The sequence below is a fragment of the Nipponia nippon genome, unplaced genomic scaffold (assembly GCF_047370975.1).
Source record: "Nipponia nippon isolate SJK-2023a ecotype South Korea unplaced genomic scaffold, ASM4737097v1 scaffold_2, whole genome shotgun sequence".
In the NCBI taxonomy this organism is placed as follows: domain Eukaryota; kingdom Metazoa; phylum Chordata; class Aves; order Pelecaniformes; family Threskiornithidae; genus Nipponia; species Nipponia nippon.
The window spans coordinates 4,292,022-4,313,780 of record NW_028262336.1 but is presented as its reverse complement, the minus strand read 5'-3'; the positions used below and the strand labels follow the sequence as shown (position 1 = coordinate 4,313,780).

At 46.3% G+C, this 21,759-nt stretch overlaps 1 protein-coding gene across 12 annotated transcripts in view; it reads right to left on the bottom strand.

Annotated features, from left to right (window-relative positions):
• Positions 1–827: 827 nt before the first annotated feature.
• The window catches only part of B4GALT4 (beta-1,4-galactosyltransferase 4), a 44,840-nt gene continuing 23,908 nt past the window's right edge, over positions 828–21,759 (bottom strand). For 9 of the 12 annotated variants that reach the window (XM_087756841.1, XM_087756842.1, XM_087756845.1 and 6 more), the window contains 6 exons: positions 17,305–17,784; positions 14,933–15,165; positions 11,227–11,414; positions 5,128–5,250; positions 2,046–2,150; positions 828–1,610 (listed from right to left, as the gene is read on the bottom strand). In XM_087756841.1, the coding sequence (XP_087612967.1) occupies positions 1,469–1,610; positions 2,046–2,150; positions 5,128–5,250; positions 11,227–11,414; positions 14,933–15,165; positions 17,305–17,572 (1,059 nt within the window). In that variant the 5' untranslated portion in view covers positions 17,573–17,784 and the 3' untranslated portion in view covers positions 828–1,468. Of the gene's footprint in view, positions 1,611–2,045; positions 2,151–5,127; positions 5,251–11,226; positions 11,415–14,932; positions 15,166–17,304; positions 17,785–19,080; positions 19,109–20,687; positions 20,819–21,759 lie in introns of all 12 variants that reach the window. The other 3 variants (XM_087756847.1, XM_087756849.1, XM_087756848.1) reach the window with 3 other exon arrangements.

Sequence of the window (21,759 nt, the reverse complement as noted above, 5' to 3'; positions counted from 1 at the left end):
AGCCTAGTATTTCCACTGTTGCTCAATTATTATTTTTCAAGGCTGATCTGTCTTCAACATAAAATGCTTCCAAGAAATGAAACAGTAGAGGAAAAAACTGAAAGTCAAACATGCCAGCAGCGGAGCTGTGACCTTGGCAGGAACGCCTTTGTACGTACCTGGCTGTGAGACTGACACCTCTGACTCCCCTTTCTGTAAATCTTTCTTCATCCGTAAAGTCAGGCGGTAGCTCTGCCTACCACATCCAATTATTTTGCAAGCATGACACAATGTATTTTTGCTTGTTACTTGTAGATACTGAAATACCCTGTTCACTGAAAAGCTGCATCTATCCCAATACACCTAAGAACTTAAAGCTTCAGCCTTCTCTAGAGTTGGAATAATGTGTCAACCAGCTAGAGAACCGTTCTTCAATATTATAGCAAGCAGAAGTTGCTTTTTGTCTTGTAATTCTTAATATATTGTGTCCTAAAAGACACTCTCCCACCCCCGGCTTCATATCTACCTGCTAGGGCTGCAGATCCAACGAGCAGGCGTAAGGAGTTCGGTATAATGCAGAAAGGAAAGCGCTGTGATCAAGATTTTAGCAGAAATCCCGCAGCGTACTGCAACAGTCAGTTAACCACAGACTTCCACCAGGCTTCTAAAACAAGAATCCCAAATAATAATGGCCGGGGTACGCATACAAATATGCACTCTGCTAACAGCACAGCCCAAAGCATTAAAAAAAACAAACACGGACAGCAATTTCTTTCCATCTGACATAGCTGGCCACTGCCTTTCCTTCCCGATCTCTCCAGAATAACACACGGCCTGCTGTAGAACCGAGGCTTTTGTTTTGCCAGAGGACGCTTCAGCAGTCCCACGGCAGGGTGAGCTGAGCTCGTGAAGGACAAGAGAAGCCTTTTGAATTCAATGGAGTGTATTTATTGAGAGATTTTTAACATCTCCTCACCTATTATCATTACTGCCCTTCCCTCACACATAAGCAGTTTTTCCTCAGGCTGGAAAAAATTAGCTTTTCTCAGCAAGTTTGTAGTTGGTGAAGAATTGTTGTGCTTTTAATGAAAAAAGCCTGGCCTGTTCCTTTTGAAGTCCTGGCAGCGTTGACAGTGCAAGGCCACCTTCCCCCTACAACAAATAAGAAGTTTGCAAGAATAAAATGTTCTTTTCCGGAGACCGAAGTTCAAGTCCTTCCCCTGGACCAGCCCAAACGAGGACACTTTTGCAGATGTCCCAGCAGGAAGTGCACAGAAGAACAGGAGGACCTGTCCCTCAGGTCAGTCCGTAGCTCCAGTCCTCACAAAAGGAAATTCTCAACCGATCAAATTAGATGCTGCGAAGAAAAAAAACTTTCTTCTGTGCTACTGAAGTACTCCTGCAAGCAGAGGGCTGGGAGTCATCTACTGAAACAGCAGCCACAAACGCGATCTGTCGCCGTTGCCTGTGACCTGTGTAGTGTTTGCCCTTACGAGATCTTCGGCTCCGTGCTGAAATCCACCGTGATGTTGACGTATAAAGGGTTATGTTCCACTGAGAGCAGTTTATATGAACAGGAGTTCAGCCCATCTGTTTTCCACGTTCTGGATACCTGACGTAGAAGCTTCATCCTGAGGACAAAAAGGAGAAAATCTTCGTTGACGTGCATAGGAGAGGAGTTTTGAGCTCTTCCCCCTACTACAGAGAGTACAGCCGTTCTGTATCTACTGGGAACGTAAAGTCCTGCTTTTCCTGTCCTTGGCACGGACAATCAGACACGGGGGAAGGAGTCCTTTGGTTTAATCTCTGAACTCATATGCTCACATCATATCCACGTACCTGTAACTCGAAGTTTCTACGGAACATCGCCCAGTTGATTCTCAGCAGATCTCATGTACAGAACAACAGCCGCCAGCTGTGAACAGGGGTGTCCCAGGGGTGTCCCCCAGAGCCTCTGGGTACCACAAAACGCCTCTTTGGCCTAGAGCAAGGAACTTGGCCCCCAGGTGCCTGGCTCCTGGCCACATGCCAAGACAATGCAAGGTGGAATGTTGTTCTTGACTCACCTCTCTCTGTTCTCTTCGTTACCGTGGTCTCGTTTGTGGAAGATCATTGTGTACCTGGCTACATCAGCAGATGGCCTCACCACTCTCATCTTCTGCATCTCAACCCTGGAAGAAACAATAGTGCCATGAGCAAGAAGTCACCTATAAACAAGTTCTTAAGGGAAAAAAAACCCAACATTTGGTGACTTTATGTCTTGTATATGCCATTGAAGCAAGCACAGAGCACTGTAGAAACTCATTTTTGTCTCTTCCACAACGCATTTTGCCAGAGAAATGGGGCTCAGAGTTGTGTTTCTGGAGAACAGGTCAGTAGGGTGACAGATACCCCTTTCTTTTGAAGGGAAGCAGGTAGCTACTACGGTAGAGATCACGTCGAGCTTTAAGCACAAGTTATACAACAGAGTACCTTTAAATTACTATTGTCTGGTCTGGTGTGTGCTGCCCCGTATTAAACCTCGGAGGTCTGTAGCAAGATTCCACACATTCTGCAACAAGTTCATCTCAACTCCTGCAATAAAGCCCCTATACTTGATAGTTCTCCACTTAAAAAAAAAAAAAAAAAAAAAGCTTGTTTTCTTTTTTAATAGTTGGCAGACAGCTGCAAAATTTTTATTTGTTGACATGAAGAAAATTTTCTTTCTGAGAATAGTGCCAGAAACAGTGAGCCCCATGCATGGATTTAAGTGTCTGACATCAGGCACTTGATTGAAGCTTTTGGCCGTTAACATCGGTGGAGCGTAACAATTTTGCTCTGTCAGCAGAAAGGGTTAACTTCGTGACAGTGGAATTAAGGAATAGCCCAGGTCTTCGCTAATCAGCAGCTGAAAGTGATAGGAAACCAAGAACTGAAGAAGCTGAGCCCGTACAGCTTTCCAATGACTGTTTGGAGCACTAAGTTACCAAACAAATACAACAAACAATCGGAAAAGTCTTTGTGATGCAGACCTCGGGAAGGGGCCCAAAAGAGACCATCACATTCAGCACAGAGGCAAAACAGCAGGACCGAAAAGCCTCCAGCCCCGAGTTCTTGGAGATGCTGAAGGGGATATGCTGCCATCTGCTGTCTTCGCACAGGAAGGCTGCAAGGATCAGAGAATGCTCTGGGATGGAAGGGACCTTTAAAGGCCATCCAGTCCAACCCCCTGCAATGGGCAGGGACACCTACAACCAGATCAGGTTGCTCAGAGCCCCATCCAGCCTGGCCTTGAATGTTTCCAAGGATGGGGCATCTACCACCTCTCTGGGCAACCCCTTCCAGTGTTTCACCACCCTCATTGTAAAAAAATTTCTTCCTTATACCTAGTCTGAATCTACCCTCTTTTAGTTTAAAACCATTACCCCTTGTCCTATCGCTGTTGGCCTGGCTAAAAAGTCTGTCCCCATCTTTCTTATAAGCACCCTTTAAGTACTGAAAGGCTGCAATAAGGTCTCCCCGCGGCCTTCTCTTCTCCAGGCTGAACAACCCCAGCTCTTTCAGCCTTTCCTCATAGCAGAGGTGTTCCAGCCCTCTGATCATTTTTGTGGCCCTAAATCTCTCTGTACAACAACCCTCTGAGGCAGCAAGCTTCCCATCACCTGCCCGCTGCCAACTCTGTCACCAGCCTGGTCCACGATCTACTCAAAAGGAAAGGCGTGAGACAAGCCCAGTTGCAGTTGCGCTCTGGGCCATACGATTTGGTTTCCACACCCAGACCACAACAGCTGCAAAGTTAGGAGGTGCCACACACAAGCAAGCATCGCTTTTGATTCCAACCCCTTGCCAACGTTGTGGAGACCCTCAGTAAATCCTGCTGATCCGCTGCGCGTCCGGTTCTCTGCTGCCCATGGGAACGCTTGAAAGAACACCAGTATCACCTTTGTTCGCTCATCAACCGTGACACTTCTCAGGAAGCTGGGGAATAAGACGGTACCAAGCCATCCCTGGCCGCTGTAAAAGCCAGCTCCCGAGAGGTAACAGAAGAAGTTGGCTCATCTAGCTCGGGGTAGAGAGGAAAAAAGTTGTGATTAAGACGGGACAGAAATCTGTGTCACCAGCAGACCTTTCAGATTTCTTGAGATACAGCTGGCCGATCTGCTGAACTAACACAGAGAAAAAAAACTTTCATTGGGAAGTTCCTAACTTTTTACACGCTTGATTTCACCAGTTATTTAATATTAAGATATCAATTATTTAATATCACAAGGGGTATGAATTTTATGTCCTCCAAACATCTGTTTGCGTATTTAAACAACTGAAAAGGATAAACACGTAAGGGTGACAGAGTATACCCCGGTTACAAATTGACAGGCTCTGCCAGCAGAGCTTGCGGGGTTGTAGGGTTTTGTTGTTGGGGTTTTTTTTTCTCCTTCCTTCACTAACAGCAGTGCAGGATGAGAGGTTTCCTCCTAGGCAAAGGGCAGAAGATCGACATAAAAGTTTTCTTGACTTCTTTGTCCCACTAAACCTCTCAAACTAACAAGTTTCTCCTACTTTGACAGGCATGTCTGCAAAACTAGTTTTAACAAGAAAGGGCATATGCATATACATGCAGTCTTTCTAAAATTCAAGTTATTCACTATCTTAACTATCATCAACACCACCCACATACCAACTAAGCCCTGCTTGGAGTAAATCACGATAGTCAATGAATGTAAAAACACCCGTCCCACCAAAACCAAAACACTCCCATGCTCTTGCAAAGTATTGGAACTCAACACGTTTGTGTCTCTTTGGCAAATCACACTCCAGACTTCAGTCTTATTATTTTGGTTATAACCGATTTCCAAATACTGCGTGGTGGAGACAAAAACCAGAACAAAACAACCAGAAAAACCCCAAAACACCACAACTCCCCACGCAACCAACAACGCTGTCAGGAGGAGGACTGGGTCTCAGGCAGGCCTAACCTTTTCCAAGGGGAAACCGTTCACACAACTGCATCTCGCGCTCCAAACCCCCGCCGCAATACTGTTTTGTACGAGGACTGCTGCAGTGTTCCACCTTTGGAGGCTGGGTGTGAAGTCACACCATTTTTTTTATTTTTCAAATCAATGCCTCCCCCTCTCACACCCATTTCCCTCTAGCCTTTCATTTATTTATTACCTGATTCGAAGGTCGTCATCTTCTCCACCCCAACCCCAGTAGTTGTTAGAGAATCCATTCACCTTGGAAAACTGATCTCTTGTTAGAGCGGTTACACCTCCAAAATATCCCTGGTACCGTAACCTAGAAGTACACAAGAAGAGAGAACGAAGAATTAAAAGGCAAGTTCTACCAACAGCAAAAATACCACCCTGAAACTCCAGATGTAGACCTGTCTTTCACAGAGTTAAGGGTGCCCAAATCCTCATCCTCTTCTCACAAAAAGACGGTGTTTTGCTTTAGGCCAGAACTCGCCAACTGAGAGAACGCAGCCTTCTTCAATAGCTTCTCTCTCTTTACACGACTCCCCTTGCCAGCCAAAAAGCCACTTCACCTCAAGGACTCAGATGAGTAGAAAAGGAACAGAGCTACACACTAACACAGCAGAAGCTTCGCAATAACGATAGCAAGCCGTCAGCTATCGCAGAGTTGAATCTGAAAAACGTGGAAGGAAATGGGATCACAGCGAGGGGATGTGCGCTATGGGATACCGCAGGACCAATTCCACGGGAAGGTACAGCGCAAGTTAACTTTGTAACCTAATGTAATGGGGCTCTGCTCCGAAGGAGATTCATTTCTACCTTCCTTCTCCTGGAAACTGCTTTAAAAAGGTATTTACATACCATGCTTATTTATCTTCTTACACCATTTTGCTAATTGCTTTTGATGATACCCTCCTGTTTCTTGACCCTTCAGGTAAGCATTACAACACAGCCTCTGCTACATTGCCACTGCCGCCTTCAGAGGTGAGGGGCACATGGCTGCAGATTGCATTTGCATTTCTAGATGCATGTAAATCTAAACAGGTGAATGAGAGGAAACAGCCTCAAGTTGCACCAGGGCAGGTTTAGGTCAGATATTAGGAAAAACCTTCTTCACCGAAAGGGCTGTCAGGCCCTGGCACAGGCTGCCCAGGGCAGTAGTGGAGTCTCCATCCCTGGAGGGATTTAAAAGCCGGGTGGACGTGGCGCTTAGGGACATGGTTTAGTGGTGGGCTTGGCAGTGCTGGGTTAACGGTTGGACTCGATGATCTTAAGGGTCTTTTCCAACCTTAACGATTCTATGATTCTATGAAATTGCCTGGACTAGGAAGTATCCATTATGGCAATTTACATGCCAGCCAAGCAGAGGTGCAAGGCTTATTATTCTTTCTGGTTTAACATCAATCTAATTTAAAAACACCAAAAAAACCCACCACACACAACCTCCCTCAGGCTATTTTTCCTGGCTGATCACAGGAGAATCGTGGAGGCTGGAGCCCCTGGAGATCAGCTAGTCCAACCCCTCTGCTCAGAGCGCGGTCTGCTAGAGCAAGTGGCTGAGGACCATTTCCATTCAGGTTCTGAGCATCTCCAGGGATGGAGACTCCACAACCTCTCTGGGCAGCCTGTTCCAGTATTTCATCACCCTCACAGTGAAAAAAGAAAAAAAAGAAAAAAAAAAAAAGCTTTTTTGTATGTTTAAATGGAATTTCCTGTATTTCAGTTTGTGCCCATTGCCTTTTCCTTTCACTGAGAAGGGTCTGGCTCCACCTTCTTCACTCCCGTCCATCAGGTACATATACGCATCGACAAGACCCCCCCTGCCTTCTCTGCCCCAGGCTGAGCAGTGCCAGCACCCCCAGCCTCTCGTCACGTGTCAGAGGCTGCAATCCCTTCATCATCTTCACAGCTCTTCTCCGGACTCACTCCAGTACGTCCCTGTTTTTATTGTGCTGGGGAACCCAGAACCGGACACAGCACTCCAGGTACTGCCTCAGCGGTGCCGAGTAGAAGGAAACCATCACCTCCCTCGGCCTGCGGACAAGACCCCTCCTAGCGCAGGCCAAGATGCTACTGGCCTCTGTCATGAGGGCACACCGCTGGCCCAGATCCTTTTCTGCAAAGCTGCTTTCCAGACAGTCGGCCTCCACCACCCGCTGGTGCACGGAGTTGTTCCTCTCCAGGTGCAGGACTCTGCATTTCCCTTTGTTGAACTTCTTTAGATTCCTCTCAGCCACATTCTGCAGCCGGACAAAGTCCCTGGTACATCAACCACGCCTCCAAGATGTCAATCTTCTGAAAACTTGCTGAGGCTGCAATCCGCCCTATCATCCAGATTACTAGTGAAGATGTCAACCACTACCAGCCCCAGTATCAAGCTCTGGAGCAGACCACTAGTGACTGGCCTAGAGCTGGACTTTGCTCCAGTGATGAGAACCCTTTGAGCCCAGCAGTTCTGCCAGTTTTCAGTCCATCCTTCATCACTTTGTCAATGGGGCTGTTATGGGAGACAGTGTCGAAAGCCTTCTTAAGTCAAGATAAACATTATCCACTAACTCCTCCCTCATCCACCAAGCTAGTCAAATCAGAGAAGGCTGTCAGGTTGGTCAGGCAGGACCTGTGAACAGATTTCCTTCATCACCTTCCCAGGGATTAAAAGGTGAGGCTGACCAGCCTGTAGTTCTTCAAATCCTCCTTCTTGCCCGTCCTGAAGACGGAAGTGACATTTGTTTTCTTCCAGTCCTCAGGCACCTCCCCCAATCATCGTGACCTTTCAAAGATAACCGAACGGCCTCGCAATGACAGCAACCAGTTCCCTTGGCACTCACGGATACCTCCCATCAGGTCACATGATTTTATGGTGTATGACCAGTTTGAGTATTCCTGAACTTGATCCTCCTCCACCAAGAGTAAGTCTGTGTATGTCCAGACTTTTCCACTGGTATCAGAAGCCTGGGAATCCCGAAGGCAAATCTTGCCAGTAAGGACCAAGGCAGAGAAGGCATTGAGTATCCTGGCCTTTTTCTTTTGTCACCAAGTCCCCTGCCACACAGCAGGGACACATTTTCCCTACTCTTCCCAGCAGCTGATGTACCTGCAGAAGCCCTTCATGTTACCCTTCGTGCTGCTTGCGAGATGCAACACCAGAGGGGCTTTGGTTTTCCTAACCCCATCCCTGCATGCTTCGACAGCATCTTGTGTGTCCTCACAAGTCTCCTGACTGCCTCTGCCTCTTTCATGCTTCTTTTTTCTGTTCCGAGTTTTCTCAGGAGCTCCTTGTTCATCCATGCAGGCCTCTGTCCACCTTTGCTTGACTTCCTGCACATAGGAATGGACTTTGAGCATGAAGGAGGCAACCCCTGAAGATCTACCAGCTCTCCTGAACCCCGCTTCTCTCCAGGGGCATCTCCCAAGTGATTCTTCCAAGCAGATCCCTGAACAGGAAAGCAGGATCACAACCCTGGACATTTGCCTCGTTCCCTCCTTGTCTCTGACCTCCACATCCCTGACCAGTTCTTCTTTGTGTTTCTGTATAAAGGTCAGCAGAACACCTCCCTTTATCAGCTCTGATCACCTGTCTCAGGAAGTTACCATCAATTCACTTCAGAAATCTCCTGGATTACTTGTGCCCTGTTGCGTGGCCCTTCCAGCGGATACCAGGATGATTAAAGTCTTCCACGAGGACCAGGGCCTGTACACATGAGGCTTCTTCCAGTTGTCTGAAAAAAGCTTCAACTCATTTGCTGGGACTGTGATATACTTCCCAAAAAGATGATGTTATCTATATAAACATACAAAAAAAAAAAAAAAAAAAAAGGACTGTTCTAAGCAGATGCAGTCTCTCATGCACTCTACCTGCATTTTTTTCTGCCTCTGGAATTTTTACTCCTCCTTACTCTCTCCCCTTTATCTCCTCTCCTAGAGGCGACCAACCACAAGGCAGCAGAGGCCCTATGAAGTTTTAATTAGGCATCACCACCTTGAGGCTTCTGCTATGGGCGCTCTAGAGAAATCCAGTGAACAGGGGGAAGGGACAGCAAGGAGGTCCCATGAACAGCAACAGCAGGGAAGAGCCCTCCCCAGCCAGGCCTTCAGGCTGCGCTGCCAGTCCCAACAGCCCCGCGTCCCCCCATTCCAGCAGCCTGGTAGGGTTTGGGAAGCGACTGCCCACCCACACATCCGTATATGCGCCCCACTGCTTGCTTATGCACCCCATAACTCCCCGATGCCACCGGAGAGGCGGACACCGAGGGAGCCAGAGCTGTAACCAGGACGGCGCTGCTCACCCAACCCTCCCCAGGCAGCGCAGAACCTGCAGGGCCCGGGCACATCCTGCTCCTACGAGACATCATCTGCAAAAAAGCACCTCGAACAGTGTCCAGCCACCTCTTCCCTGAGGACAAGAGAACATCAGCTCCTTGGGGATTTTAAAAATTGGACTGAAGAAACCATACTGTAGAAATTGTCATTAGGAAAGGGTGTTGTGCTGGTCTTGAGGAAACAGCTTAGCTGCGCTAGCAAAGTTTTTCCTACCCTTACCTTCGAAGTTTGAGTACAGAAACCTTTTCCTAAAGAATCTAAACCCAAGTTGTAGTTTCTAGAACTAAACATAGGGTACTTGCTCTCCAGAGGAGCACAGCTGCTAAGATTAGCATAGAGATTATCCCCCTGGAAGAAAAAAACAAACAAACAAAAAACCCTAAGAAAACCAGAGAAAATCCACATTCCTGCCCAGGGTATTTTGTGTTAACGCAGACCACGTACGACTTCACTTTCCTCGATCCCATCTGAGCGACACGTCTCGGTACGCTCACCTCAGCCTAAGCAAAACACTGAGGTCACCCAACTGGGATTTCAACCTGTGGTCTCAGCTCAGTTTAGGTCTCATTCTTGAGCTCAGGATCTGAATTCCTTCAGACGTACCCAGGAATTCCCTAGGAAGTAGAGCATGATTATCCCCACTTCACAGATGTGTAAACAGAGGCAGTGACACAAAAGAAAGTATGAATCTAATTCAAACCATCAGTATCCTCGTGAATACTGGCACAGGGTATTCACAACAAAAACATTTTGTCAGTGTAAGGCTCTTTAAAGCCAGTGTAAGGGTCTGACAAAGCCTTAAAGCTGACCCATAACTAACAGCTCCTTCCCACAACAGGAGAAACCTGAGGAAATTAATAGTAAGAAGACACCTTAGTAAAGGAAAAAAAAAAATATCCATCTGCATGCTTAGCGAAGCTAGACACTTGCATTAAGATACAGTAACATACCCCAGGAGGTTAAGTAAAGCACCCCAAGCTGTGGGCCATGTTATTAGCCTGGGTTCTACATGCCTGTCAATTAACCAAAGCAACGTTTCTGTTGCTTTGGTGCACAACCACCCTGTAGCCCTCAGCATTCCCTCTGCAAGGTGCAGTGCTCCAAAAACTTGTCACAATCTTCGTTCATTTGTGCTTGTTCACGTTTTCACTGAATAACTGGAAAGTGAATATTATTCTGTATAAGAATTTGCACATCCCAGCTCCTTCTCATACGTTTAACAAAGGAAACCCAGAAGCGAAGCAGAGCTTTACTTCAAAGTACTCCGAGATCAGCTTTTGAAAAAGCCCACTTCTAATTAATATTTAGAGTGACATGACATAAGAGGTGACTCTTGAAAGAAACACATTCAATGAAACCACTCTAGTCGTTAAATTCACCAAGCACAGGAGCCTTTTTTCTCTGAGGTGGACTGAACCTGACTTTTCTCTTTAAATTATTTATATCACACTATCACTTAGGGCACCCATTTAAAAGTCCAAATGATCCTGTATTAGACGCTGTACAGCCAAATAATTAACGGACAACCCTATCCCTCGGCAAATTCTCACCCTTGAGCTCTCAATATTAGAAGTTACCTCTTCAACAGCAAAAGCTAAGTGGCAAGTTTTATTAGCACAATAGTAAGATCACACTGTCAAATCACAGGATCAGGGGACTGCAAATGTATTTCTAGCTTTGACAGAGGTTGTGTGAAGACCTTCTGTCACATTGCTTTCCTCTCAACATGCCCTTTACCTCACCCCAGAAACCAGAACGATGACAACGATCATTTGTACAGGTGACCACGGAGCTGACTTCAGAGATGTCCGCACAGTTACCTTTCGTCAGAAGGCGCTCCACACGGGGAGCGTTACCACCAGAGACCTGGTGTCAGAAGGAAGGGTAGATACCAGCATACAGCTCCGTCAGAATAGGGACATTAGCAGTAACTTGGTATTTCCCAGTTGGTATTCTTTCCATATTCCTGGTTTCCTACCTGTATCCAGTATTGTTCCTGCCAACTACAAGGTGCTTTGGTTGTCTGTCACACATGTAAATGTTAAAGTCATTTTCTGGCACCAGATCCACATCATGGAAAATGAAACAGTCCCAGTTTGCTTCTTTTAGGGCCTCTAGGTATCCTACATTCAGCAGTTTAGCTCGATTAAATTTGGTGTTGCCAGCCTGTGGAAGAGAACGGAAAAAAGAAAAACCTCTGAAGAAGGTGTCAGACCTTTTGAACCAGAACCGCTTCTGGGCATTTGTTCTAACCACGTAGTTCACAACCCCGTGTGTGCATCACAGCCTTTACAGCAGGAGCTACACAAGGAGCTACCCCGTAACATTAGACACAGCATCAAAGTGTTTCTTCAGTCTCTACTTGTCATGAACAAAAAACAGCCAGGTGAGGGGAGCCTACGCTTATCTGGGCACCAGAAGCACGCATGCTGCATGATGCGATTTCATGGCTCCTGTATGCTGTTCCTGTCCTGGAGTTCCCATCAGAAGATGGGAACAGAAGAGACATCAGTAAACAGTTTAGAAACCGGCACTCCATACAACTGCATCAGTAAGGCTTGTGGAAGTTTTTAAAACAAACAAAAAAAAACCCAAACAAAAAAAAACCAAACACCAAAACCAAACCAAAACACCAAAACATTACTCCCATACCCACTGGTTTATAGATGTCAGCACCTGCCACAGATGATTTATGCTTGCCCACTCAGTTTAGAGGATAGCAGTGCTTAAAGAGTTCACTGTATTTCCTTAGGTCCCACAGTAGGTGGCAGAGTGGGAAATAAAAAGCAGGTCTCTTCGTTTTTAACTCCTGTCTATAACCTAATTATGCTGCACTAGGGACTCCCCTAGCACAGAGCTTCACTTGACATTTAGTCATCTGTTTGCTTTTGCTCTAAGTTAGTGCATCTTCGCTTTTCAAACACATCATTTTTCACCTTTGAGGTATACATATATATACATGCACATACGGAGCAGCAGTTTTTAAGCTTACCAAGTCACCCTTCACTCCGGAGCAAGAGGTATGCTTAACTTGCTATTTATTTTTTACTGGGCTGTACACACATGCCAGCCTGTAGAAGGCTTTCTGCTCCTGAGGACAAGGTGGTGAGCTGCCTCGCGTTTCCACCTGGGAGACAGAGGGCCAAGCCCTGTATTCCCAGAAACTTTCCAGAGCTAAACACCTGATCTACTTGAAAGAATTAAAAAAAAAAAAAAAAAAAAAAGCAATTTTTCAAGAGAAAGGGGTCATTTGCTAGAAGGTGCCTGGACTGGAAGAGGCTCCATGGAAGATGAGAAAGAAGCTGGCCTCCCCCAACTGAGAGAATGTTAGCTGTAGGGAAAAGCAACTATATACAAAGCAGGTTTTATCAGTCTAAAAAGTAATGCTTTGCTCTGAAGAAGCGATTTGTTCACCATCACTAATAGCCATCTGCTCCTGCACAAAGATTGATGGGATTTATGGCTCCATACCTGCAGTTCGGGAAATACCGCCCAGTGCCCGCTCTGAGAAACTGAGAGGGATAATCAATTGCTTCCACTCTCAGTAAGGGAAGGAACGCACTTTCCAAGAAAAACTTAGATACAATTCACCCAACATCTACGATGTCAAATTCCTGTATGTGAAAATACCTGTCAGAAAATCTTCTCCTGATGATGAAAGCACAGGTTATTGAGTGAACAGAACAATTCACATGACTGGTAAAGAACACACAGAGAACGTCACTTGTGTTGTGTACCAAACCCAGCCTAGTTCAGCAGCAACACTGACCATCTGCCGCTCTTCTGTCTCCCCCATCAGTACAGTCAGCCACCACAGCCCGCTTGCCGCACCAAAGGCAACCAAACGACAGCTAAAATTGCTTTCCAGGAAGGGCAGTTAGACCACATACAGAACAAACAGCAAAGTTTACTCTCACCTTTTACTGATGACAGATTTGTCCTCCTTCTGTTTCTATGAAAGAAGAACACTGACCACAAGACAAACTTAGGTTAGGAAAGAAATTAATTATTCACCCTTCAGGGATTACAAACTCACTTTTTTTTTTTCCAGCATTGTGCTCACGTATGCACATATTTCTGCAAAGAAACACGACTTTCAAGATGTTACAAGTAGCCCATAAAGAGGAGATCTGGAGTATACCCCTCAATGGCTCACAGAGAAAAATATAACAGGCCCATTTCTTAATCTTCCTCCAAAGTAAACTCTGTGTATTTTAATAGTTAAATCCCATTTTTAAGTATCTTTTGAGGAAATAAATAGTTAAACCAAGTAATGACTTCACAAATGGAGAGTGAAAATGGATTTGCCATAAGAAAGAGTTTTGTTAGACCCACTTTCCAGTCTTTGGGTATGCCTATCTACATGGAAAGCCTAAGCAAAAGCTTCCAATCTTCCAAGTAAAAGCTCTGATAGAACAAGTCCAGATTCGACATTGCTGCTCACGTCAGACAAACCTTTCCGACTTCTGTATTACTTTTTGCTAGCAGACACCAGCCGTTCTCCACCTCACGTATTTCAATAAATAGAGAACGTATGTCCATTCTCCCAATGATTTATTGCTAACCACTGCCTGCTAGCTGGAGCGAGCCATTATATGTACGATTACAGTACATACTAATGCAGAAAAAAGCCTCAGTTTTTCCACTCTACGGGCCACATGACTCTAAACAACGAAAGAACAGTCTATTCCAAGTGAAAGTATGTATCCTGCCATGACTTTTGTTGCTGTTCTGCTGTGCCATTGAGCAGAAGTGTAAGCTTTCACCTAGAATGCACTGCCTCATACTGGTTTATTATTGACTCTAGCTTCTTTAAACAGAAGGGAGGAGAAACTACATTAATTTATCACCTTTTGCTCCTGCTGTCTGAAAAATCTGTTTAGAGTCAAAGCAGAACATGTAAGCAAATGATAGTAAAAGAAAGCAAACAAACAAAAAACAAACAATCAAGAAAAAGACAACACATTACAAAAGATAAATCTCTACTGCTTTTAGCTCGTGTGACCAGAACATAGGCACCTTAGCTGAAAGACCACGTGGCACAAGTCTGTGTGTTCAAATTTCAGCTGCTGACTCAGCAGAGCTAGAGAAAAGGCAAATAAAGAAATTAATAAATCTTTGAGTAACTAAATGCTCTGCCGTGACTACTTCTTCCCACAGCCCTTGCTGGGCAAGTAAAGCACCTACAAGCAGTAGCTGACGTGTTTAGTTTGAGACAGCAGAAGTACGTACAACCACACGATACATGCAGCTTAGTAAGCATGACAGCCAGCAAGCAGATGGGAGAGAAGAGCTCGATACAAACTGAGGCCTTTGATCCAAACAACTCCAAATTTAAAGGCAGAAAACATGTCAGCCTAGTTACATGTGTGGATACTAATGCAACTCACTTCTCTTGCAGAAATGCAAAAGATGCTTACCTTGAATGCTAACTCAGAAACAGTATGTTACTTAGACTGAGAAATGGACACCAGTTAAAGACGCTGTGTGTTAACGCTTCCCAGCTTTGCTAACAGCAGCTGAGATCCTGCAGCGCTACCAGCAACGGCTGCATGCACCGCTGCACCCCTCAACAAGCCTGTTTGAAGCAGGCTTGGAGGACTGACGTCCCACAGCAGAGGCAGCAGCATGCCTCTCCTCGGGCTGCAGAGCACTGACACCATCCCCACCCAAGGTTGCCTCACCTGGTGAATCACGTAGATGCCATAGTCCAGCTGCTGCCTCTGTAGGAAGGGGTGGAGGTGCTCCAGGAGGTACAGCAGATGCTTCTCTCGGTTGCGGTGTGGGATGAGGATGGCCACATGCTGCAATGCCGAGCACTCCGTAGGGTGATACCGGCCCTTGGCTACCTGAGGGTTCTCCTTTTGCACCTCTTCTAGCGTGAGAGATGCTTTGAAGGTGAGTTTGCTGGCACCTCCTGTAGGAGAAGCACAAGAAGCTTTCCCGAGCTGTTTCTGGTTGTGGCTAGTGCAGTCACCTAATCGAGGTACTCCATAACCAGCATAAGAAACCCAGGTTCAAGCCCCAGTTGGTTACCCTGCCTTTCCAAGAGAAAAGTAATGCTACAAGGGCATTACGCGGGCAGTGGAAGGAGAGGGTATCAAGCATTTTGTTGCTTAAATTGATTATAAAGTAATGATGATTTTTAAAAAAAAAATAAAAAAAAAAGCCAAGAGCAGTTCCACCCTACTCCAGGAGGACTGGCCCCGAACGGCTGCCAGGGCAAAGCAGAGGAGAGGAAAGTGGAAAGAGACACAAGGACTGTGGCTGTGAGAAGTCATCTGAACAAAAGCATCAAAGGCTTAAGGTTATAAGTTTGTAAGATAAAATGTACCAAGGCTCTCTGTAGCCAAATGCAATTTCCATCACTCCTCTCGCACCAAGCTATCGCTCCAGCCCCTCCGGACTCGGCAAACCCATGAAACAGCTACAGCCACAGTGTGTTTATTTAAGCAAATAGGTCCTGGGGGCAGGGGTGGGGCGTGTAGCTAGACAGCAGCTTGTTGGACTACATAGGGGAGCAGGGAAGAATCCAGCTTCCCAAACAAATCCCTTAGTCAGGTTCACAAAAAGGAAGACGACAGTGACATGGCACTGCAAAGCAGAAGCCTGGTGCTGCAGACAATACCAAGGCAAAAAAAAGCAGACTAATAAAAATTGCCAAACCAAGGAAACAGTCACCTATTTGAACCTTCACCATAAGTAGTGCTAACCCCAACGCAGCTGTGAAGTCCTTCAATTGTCAACAGAGAGAGATAAAAGTACATCTAATAATGAAAAGCCAAAATATTGAGGGAAGGTGAAAAGACTTGTGGTTGAGATCATTTAACAAAAAAAAAAAAAAAAAGCAAAAGATGCACATGCGAGCAATGCAAAAAGAAAAATTCATTCATTACTTCATAGAATCACAGAATCGTTTAGGTTGGAAAAGCCCTTTAAGACCATCGAGTCCAACCGTTAACCCAGCACTGCCAAGCCCACCACTAAACCATGTCCCTAAGCACCACATCCACCCGGCTTTTAAATACCCCCAGGGATGGGGACTCCACCACTGCCCTGGGCAGCCTGTGCCAGGGCCTCACTGCCCTTTTGGTGAAGAAATTGTTCCTAATATCCAACCTAAACTTCCTCTGGCGCAGCTTGAGGCCGTTTCCTCTTGCCCTACTGCTTGTTACTTGGGAGAAGAGACCGACCCCCACCTGGCTCCAGCCTCCTTTCAGGCAGTTGTAGAGAGCGATAAGGTCTCCCCTCACCCTCCTCTTCTCCAGGCTGAGCACCCCCAGCTCCCTCAGCCGCCCCTCACCAGCCTTGTGTGCTCCAGACCCTTCCCCAGCCTCGTTGCCCTTCTCTGGCCACGCTCCAGCCCCTCCATGGACTTCTTGGGGTGAGGGGCCCAAAGCTGAACACAGGATTCGAGGCACAGCCTCACCAGTGCCCAGTACAGGGGGACGATCCCTGCCCTGGTCCTGCTGGCCACACTATTTCTGTTACAAGCCAGGATGCTGTTGGCCTTCTTGGCCGCCTGGGCACACTGCTGGCTCATGTTCAGGCAGCTGTCAAGCAGCACCCCCAGGTCCTTTTCAGCCAGGCAGCTCTCCAGCCACTCCTCCCCAAGTCTGTAGCGTTGGCCTGTGTGGTCATATGGTATGGAATGGAATATCCCTTTGGTCAGCTGGAGTCAACTGTCCCAGCTGTGTCTACTCCCAACCTCTTGCCCACCCCCAGCCTACCAGATTTTAGGGTGCCAGGGAAGAGAGACAAAGCCTCAATGGTGCGCAAACACTGTTCAGCAGTAGCCAAGTCCCCGGTGCGTTACCAAAGCTCTTTTAGCCACCAATGCAAAGCCCAGCACCATACGGGCTGCCATCCCAGCCAGACCCAGCACAGGCACCCTGTGCCACCAGTCGCTTCCTCACCCAGCAGTACTTACTGCAACTGGTTGTATTTGTTTCACAGGAAAGGTCTCTAACTGTAAAACAGCTAGGAAGAAAACCAAGTCAGCAGTACCAAAGCAGATATAACTTGTCAGAAAGGAGAGGAAAGCACCATCACTTACGCAGGTACGGAGACAGAGCTGGGCAGTGACCTTGAAATGACTTCACCGTGGGAACTTTCACAATTGATTGAATCTTCTCTTCCTTTTGACTGTCCTCCAGGCTAGTTACCTTTCTGAAATCCTCCACCATGCTCTTAGCTTTAGAAATTTCCTGTCTGGAGTCCACCAAGTAACTGAATGTGGCCCATAGCACCATCAAACACAAACTGACAAGCACCAACACTTTGAACTTATAGAAGAGGTGAAAGACATACGAGCTCAAGGCCATGGCTCTCCCTGACCCACAAACTGCCTCCTCTGCTCTGACGCCGAGGCAGGCCACTGCGCACCCAGTGGGGACGAAACCGAAGGTCCTGAGAAGAACGTCACAGTAAGGATGCAAAGCTGGAGGTAGGGAGGGCTGCCACACTTCCTGCAGTTTTGCAATTCATGGAGCCATGGTGCTGTTTACTCTTCAAATGTCAGAAAATACGGCTTAACCTGGACAAAAAAAAAAAAAAAAAAAAAAAAGGAAGGAGAGCATTAGTTTCTACCACCCTCCACTGCTGTACCTTCACAGACTTCATGAAAAGAGCTTACGACAAAACATGAAAGAAACAGCAAGTATGAACTACTGGTCAGAAACTAAGACACTGAACTTTGGTCCTAGCTTAGCAACAAACCAGCTGCATGATTTTAGGCAAATCACCTTCCTGCTTTGTTCTCCACTCCCAATCTTTCCCCCGCCTCCCCCCCAGATCAGAAAGTGCAACCACTACCCCATGTTATGTCCTTGTACAGTGCCTGGCAACACACAGGATTTACTACTTCTATTCCTACCAAAATTAACGACAGCAGCAAGGCAAGGGATCTGCTGGCTATGAGTAAAGTCAGCTTCCCCTGCCAAAATTAAAACCACATGAATCTCAGCAGAATTAAACTGTTTTCTTCTGAAAGATAGTACTATTGATGCTACGTTGCTCTGCACACCGCAGTGTGAATGCTGCGACACTTGACTGGCATCAGAAATCATTCCTCCGTATCTGCTGCCTGCCAGTACCACCTTGTGGGTCTTTGCCCAGTATTCCCCTCTCACATGCTGCTGCAAGAGGGAAATCTTCCTGCTTTTCAAGGGAAAGGTTCAGTTTTTCAGTGTTAGGCCTGTGAGGATCCAATCCTTTGTTCTGCTTCCTGCCCTCTTTCAAGAGCTCCGTTTTCATACAGCCTTTCATTGCCATCATACTATAAAGTTACCATGCTAATACTTTTGTCTGCTATTATCATCTCATAGCAGAGAAAGAATGAAATTTTAATAAAAAGAGAACTTTGATATGGAAAACACACAAGAAAATTGCCACCTGTGAGAACAAGGACCGAGGCTAAGTGAAGCAAAGGCAGTGATTAAAGACAATGCGCACGAACCAAGCTGGATCAAAGAGAAGAAACACAAAAACATGGAAAGTTATTTCATACCAGCTTTCAAAATATACATGAGACCCTGGAGAGATATTGCAGGCAGAAGGAATATAGTAACTCTACATTCCCACCAGTTTAGCCCAGGTGTCTTCTGTTGAAGTTTGCTGATTCACGTGGCGGGACGTAGGTGGGAGCCAGGCCTAGGACTGAGGAGATGAGCTACTCGAGGCACTGCCCGAGGTTCTCGGGGTTGGCCGGGAATGCCCAGCTGCTGTCCCTCCCGGCAGGCACCGCACGGAGCAGCTAACCTGCTCTCCCCAGCCACGTGCACCGTGCAGTGCTGCTCTAAGGAAGCGATGGAAGAGTTTTCTGTGACCTTACCGTTAACGGTGAAGGATCTCCACATCCACTTCAACCACAAACAGAAGGCAGAAAGAAGAAGGAGGAAAAAAAGAAAGAAAAAAGAGAGAGAAGAGAATATTACTTACAAGGAAAGGAGGGGAAAAAAAGAAAAAAAAAGAAAGAAAAAGGAAGAGAGGGGAGGGAGAGGTCCTCAAGGGGAAAAAAAAAAGCCATGTAGTCATACTAATAACCACAGGGTTTTTGGGGGGGGGCGGGGGGTGCTGTTTTTTTTTTTTTTTTCCACTTCTGGTCTTCAAGAACACAAGGACAGAATCACCGAAACAAACAAAAAGGGAAGCCCGAGTTCCTCTTAGTCCTCCCCTGCCCATCTCCTAGCCCTTGAGGCCACATTTTCCAATGAATTCTTTCTGTTCGTAGGTAAATTACACTGGAGACCACCTGGGTCTCTGCCTCATTGCTTTAAAAGACACAGAAAAATGAGCTCGGTGCTCTCATTTACATCCTTTCCCTGATTTTCCACAGGGGAAATCATCGGAATAGCCTGTAAGGTGTTGACAGCATGGGTCTCTGCCACTCTCCAAAGGCAACCTGAGAATGAACAGAACCAGTTTTCCTGCTGTTGATACCCATTCGCTCTGTCATCAGAACAGGAAAGAAAACACCAGCTGCAGAGCAACATGCAACACCTAACATCCAACTGACCTATAGAACAAGGAAATCTACACAGTTCAGGACAGCTATATACATCTGAAAAAAAACAAACCAAACCCAAGAGTATCAGCAAATCTAAGCTACATGCTGATAGCACACTACTTTCTACTGTCAGCTTGTAATTAACAACTGGAAAGCAACTTTAGGGGCAGCCAGTAACACATTTCACAGATACGGAAAGCTCGACTACTTGTTTCTGAAGATAATTCATTCGATAATGAGGAGTAAAACATTCAATAATGAGGAGTAAAACAGTATCGAGCTTCTGTGCTGTCCAACAGAACAAGTACAGACTGCAGAGCCACGTGCAAACAAATCCCAGGCCTCAGTTATAAAAATCTTCACGCTCACTTAGCACACCTCCTTGGTATATTTACTTACATGCGGTGGTAAAACCATACCTCCATCACTTCTCTCTCCTACGCAGCCAACATTAACAACAAAAGAGCGAACCAGAAACCTTTTTCTCCTTCTGCATCATCAGAGCTGTTCAATGAACTCTTATTACAGAATTAGCTGGCAGAGGTCTCGCACACCCCTAGAAGGGCACTGCTCTCACTGCTGACAGCTACCCCAACAAGCCACACTTCTGCAAACACTCAATACTCCTTTCGCCACAACCCTGGGACAAGCAACATTCAGCCTCGACATCAGGCTACGTACCACCACCACTCTGGCAGGCACAACACAGTCTTGTATTAAAAATACACACACGAAACAGTAATGTCTCAGAACCACCACGCACGCCCCCGAGGAAGCCCACCCCAAGAATTTCAGGGCATGCTTTCCGACGGTCTGCTCCAAACACCAGACGATGTTAACCCTAAGCAGCGTGCGTATGAGCCTGTCTGCACCGGCTCACTTGGCAGCCCCATTCCCTTTCTGGTACCAGTCACACCGCTTTTGTTACTTACAGCACAGGGTCCGACACACGCTGGCTGAGCGCCGGAGAGGGTACCGCTACCACTGCGAAACCAATTCTCCCGTCTCTGATCTTTCTGCAGCGCTCAGCAACTTTATCCTGAGTATTACAAACAAATCCGGACTGGAATGAAATCAGATGCAGAGATCAACAGGGATTAATACAGTCACGTAGACATCCCAAAGCCTGGAGATCAATGCAAAAACAGCAAGGATTTGTCCCCCTTATTTCCCACCCCCGAAAGGGCGACTTCAAACACACAAACCTTCTTTTGACCTGCTAACCTTCTTACTGGTTCTGTGAACAGCTGTCCTAGCACAGCCTTGGTGATATTCAGAACAGAATTCATCAATCCGGAGAGATGAGGGAGATGGCAGCGATGGAGGGGGATTCTCCAGCTTCTGCACCCCTCAAGGGGGAGATCCGACAGATCTGTTTTACAAAAGCTTCGACACCTTTTTTAAAAAGCGTGGTGGTCCTGCGTATTTTAACACCAGAGGTTGAAATGGACCCCTCACTCCACTGCTTTCTATACTGAGACCAACTACAGATAATCATTATCTCTAGGGTCCTGCAAGATCAGAATCTCCATAAGCCTCAAATACGAGCTTGTTTTAACCACTTTTTTTTTTTTTTAAAGTACTCCTGCAGTTGCTGTCAGTAACCAGTACTAGTTATTCTGACAGTCTGTATTCTGCTTTTCCTCGTAACAGCTGTAGGCTATAGCTGAAGTACTGAAACAATATGCAAAACACACTATGGGGAATGCGAGCAGATGGGGGCAAGGGGACTAAGATATGAAAACCCAACAGGAAAAGACAGGAGAAGAAAATCTCAATTAAGGAGAAAGAAAAAGCACAGGGGCGGGGGGATTTACTTTCCAGCAAACAGGACACTCTAGTTTGCCCAGGAAAATAGATGAGAGTAATCACTGTTTTACAGTTAAAAGTTAATAAAAAAATCTGAAGTGGGCTCAAGCAGAAAATGGATTAAACCCATTGAAACATCTCCCCGTGTTTCTAGAGTCTTAATTCAACCAGCCTCCGCAACAGGTGTGGAGGGAA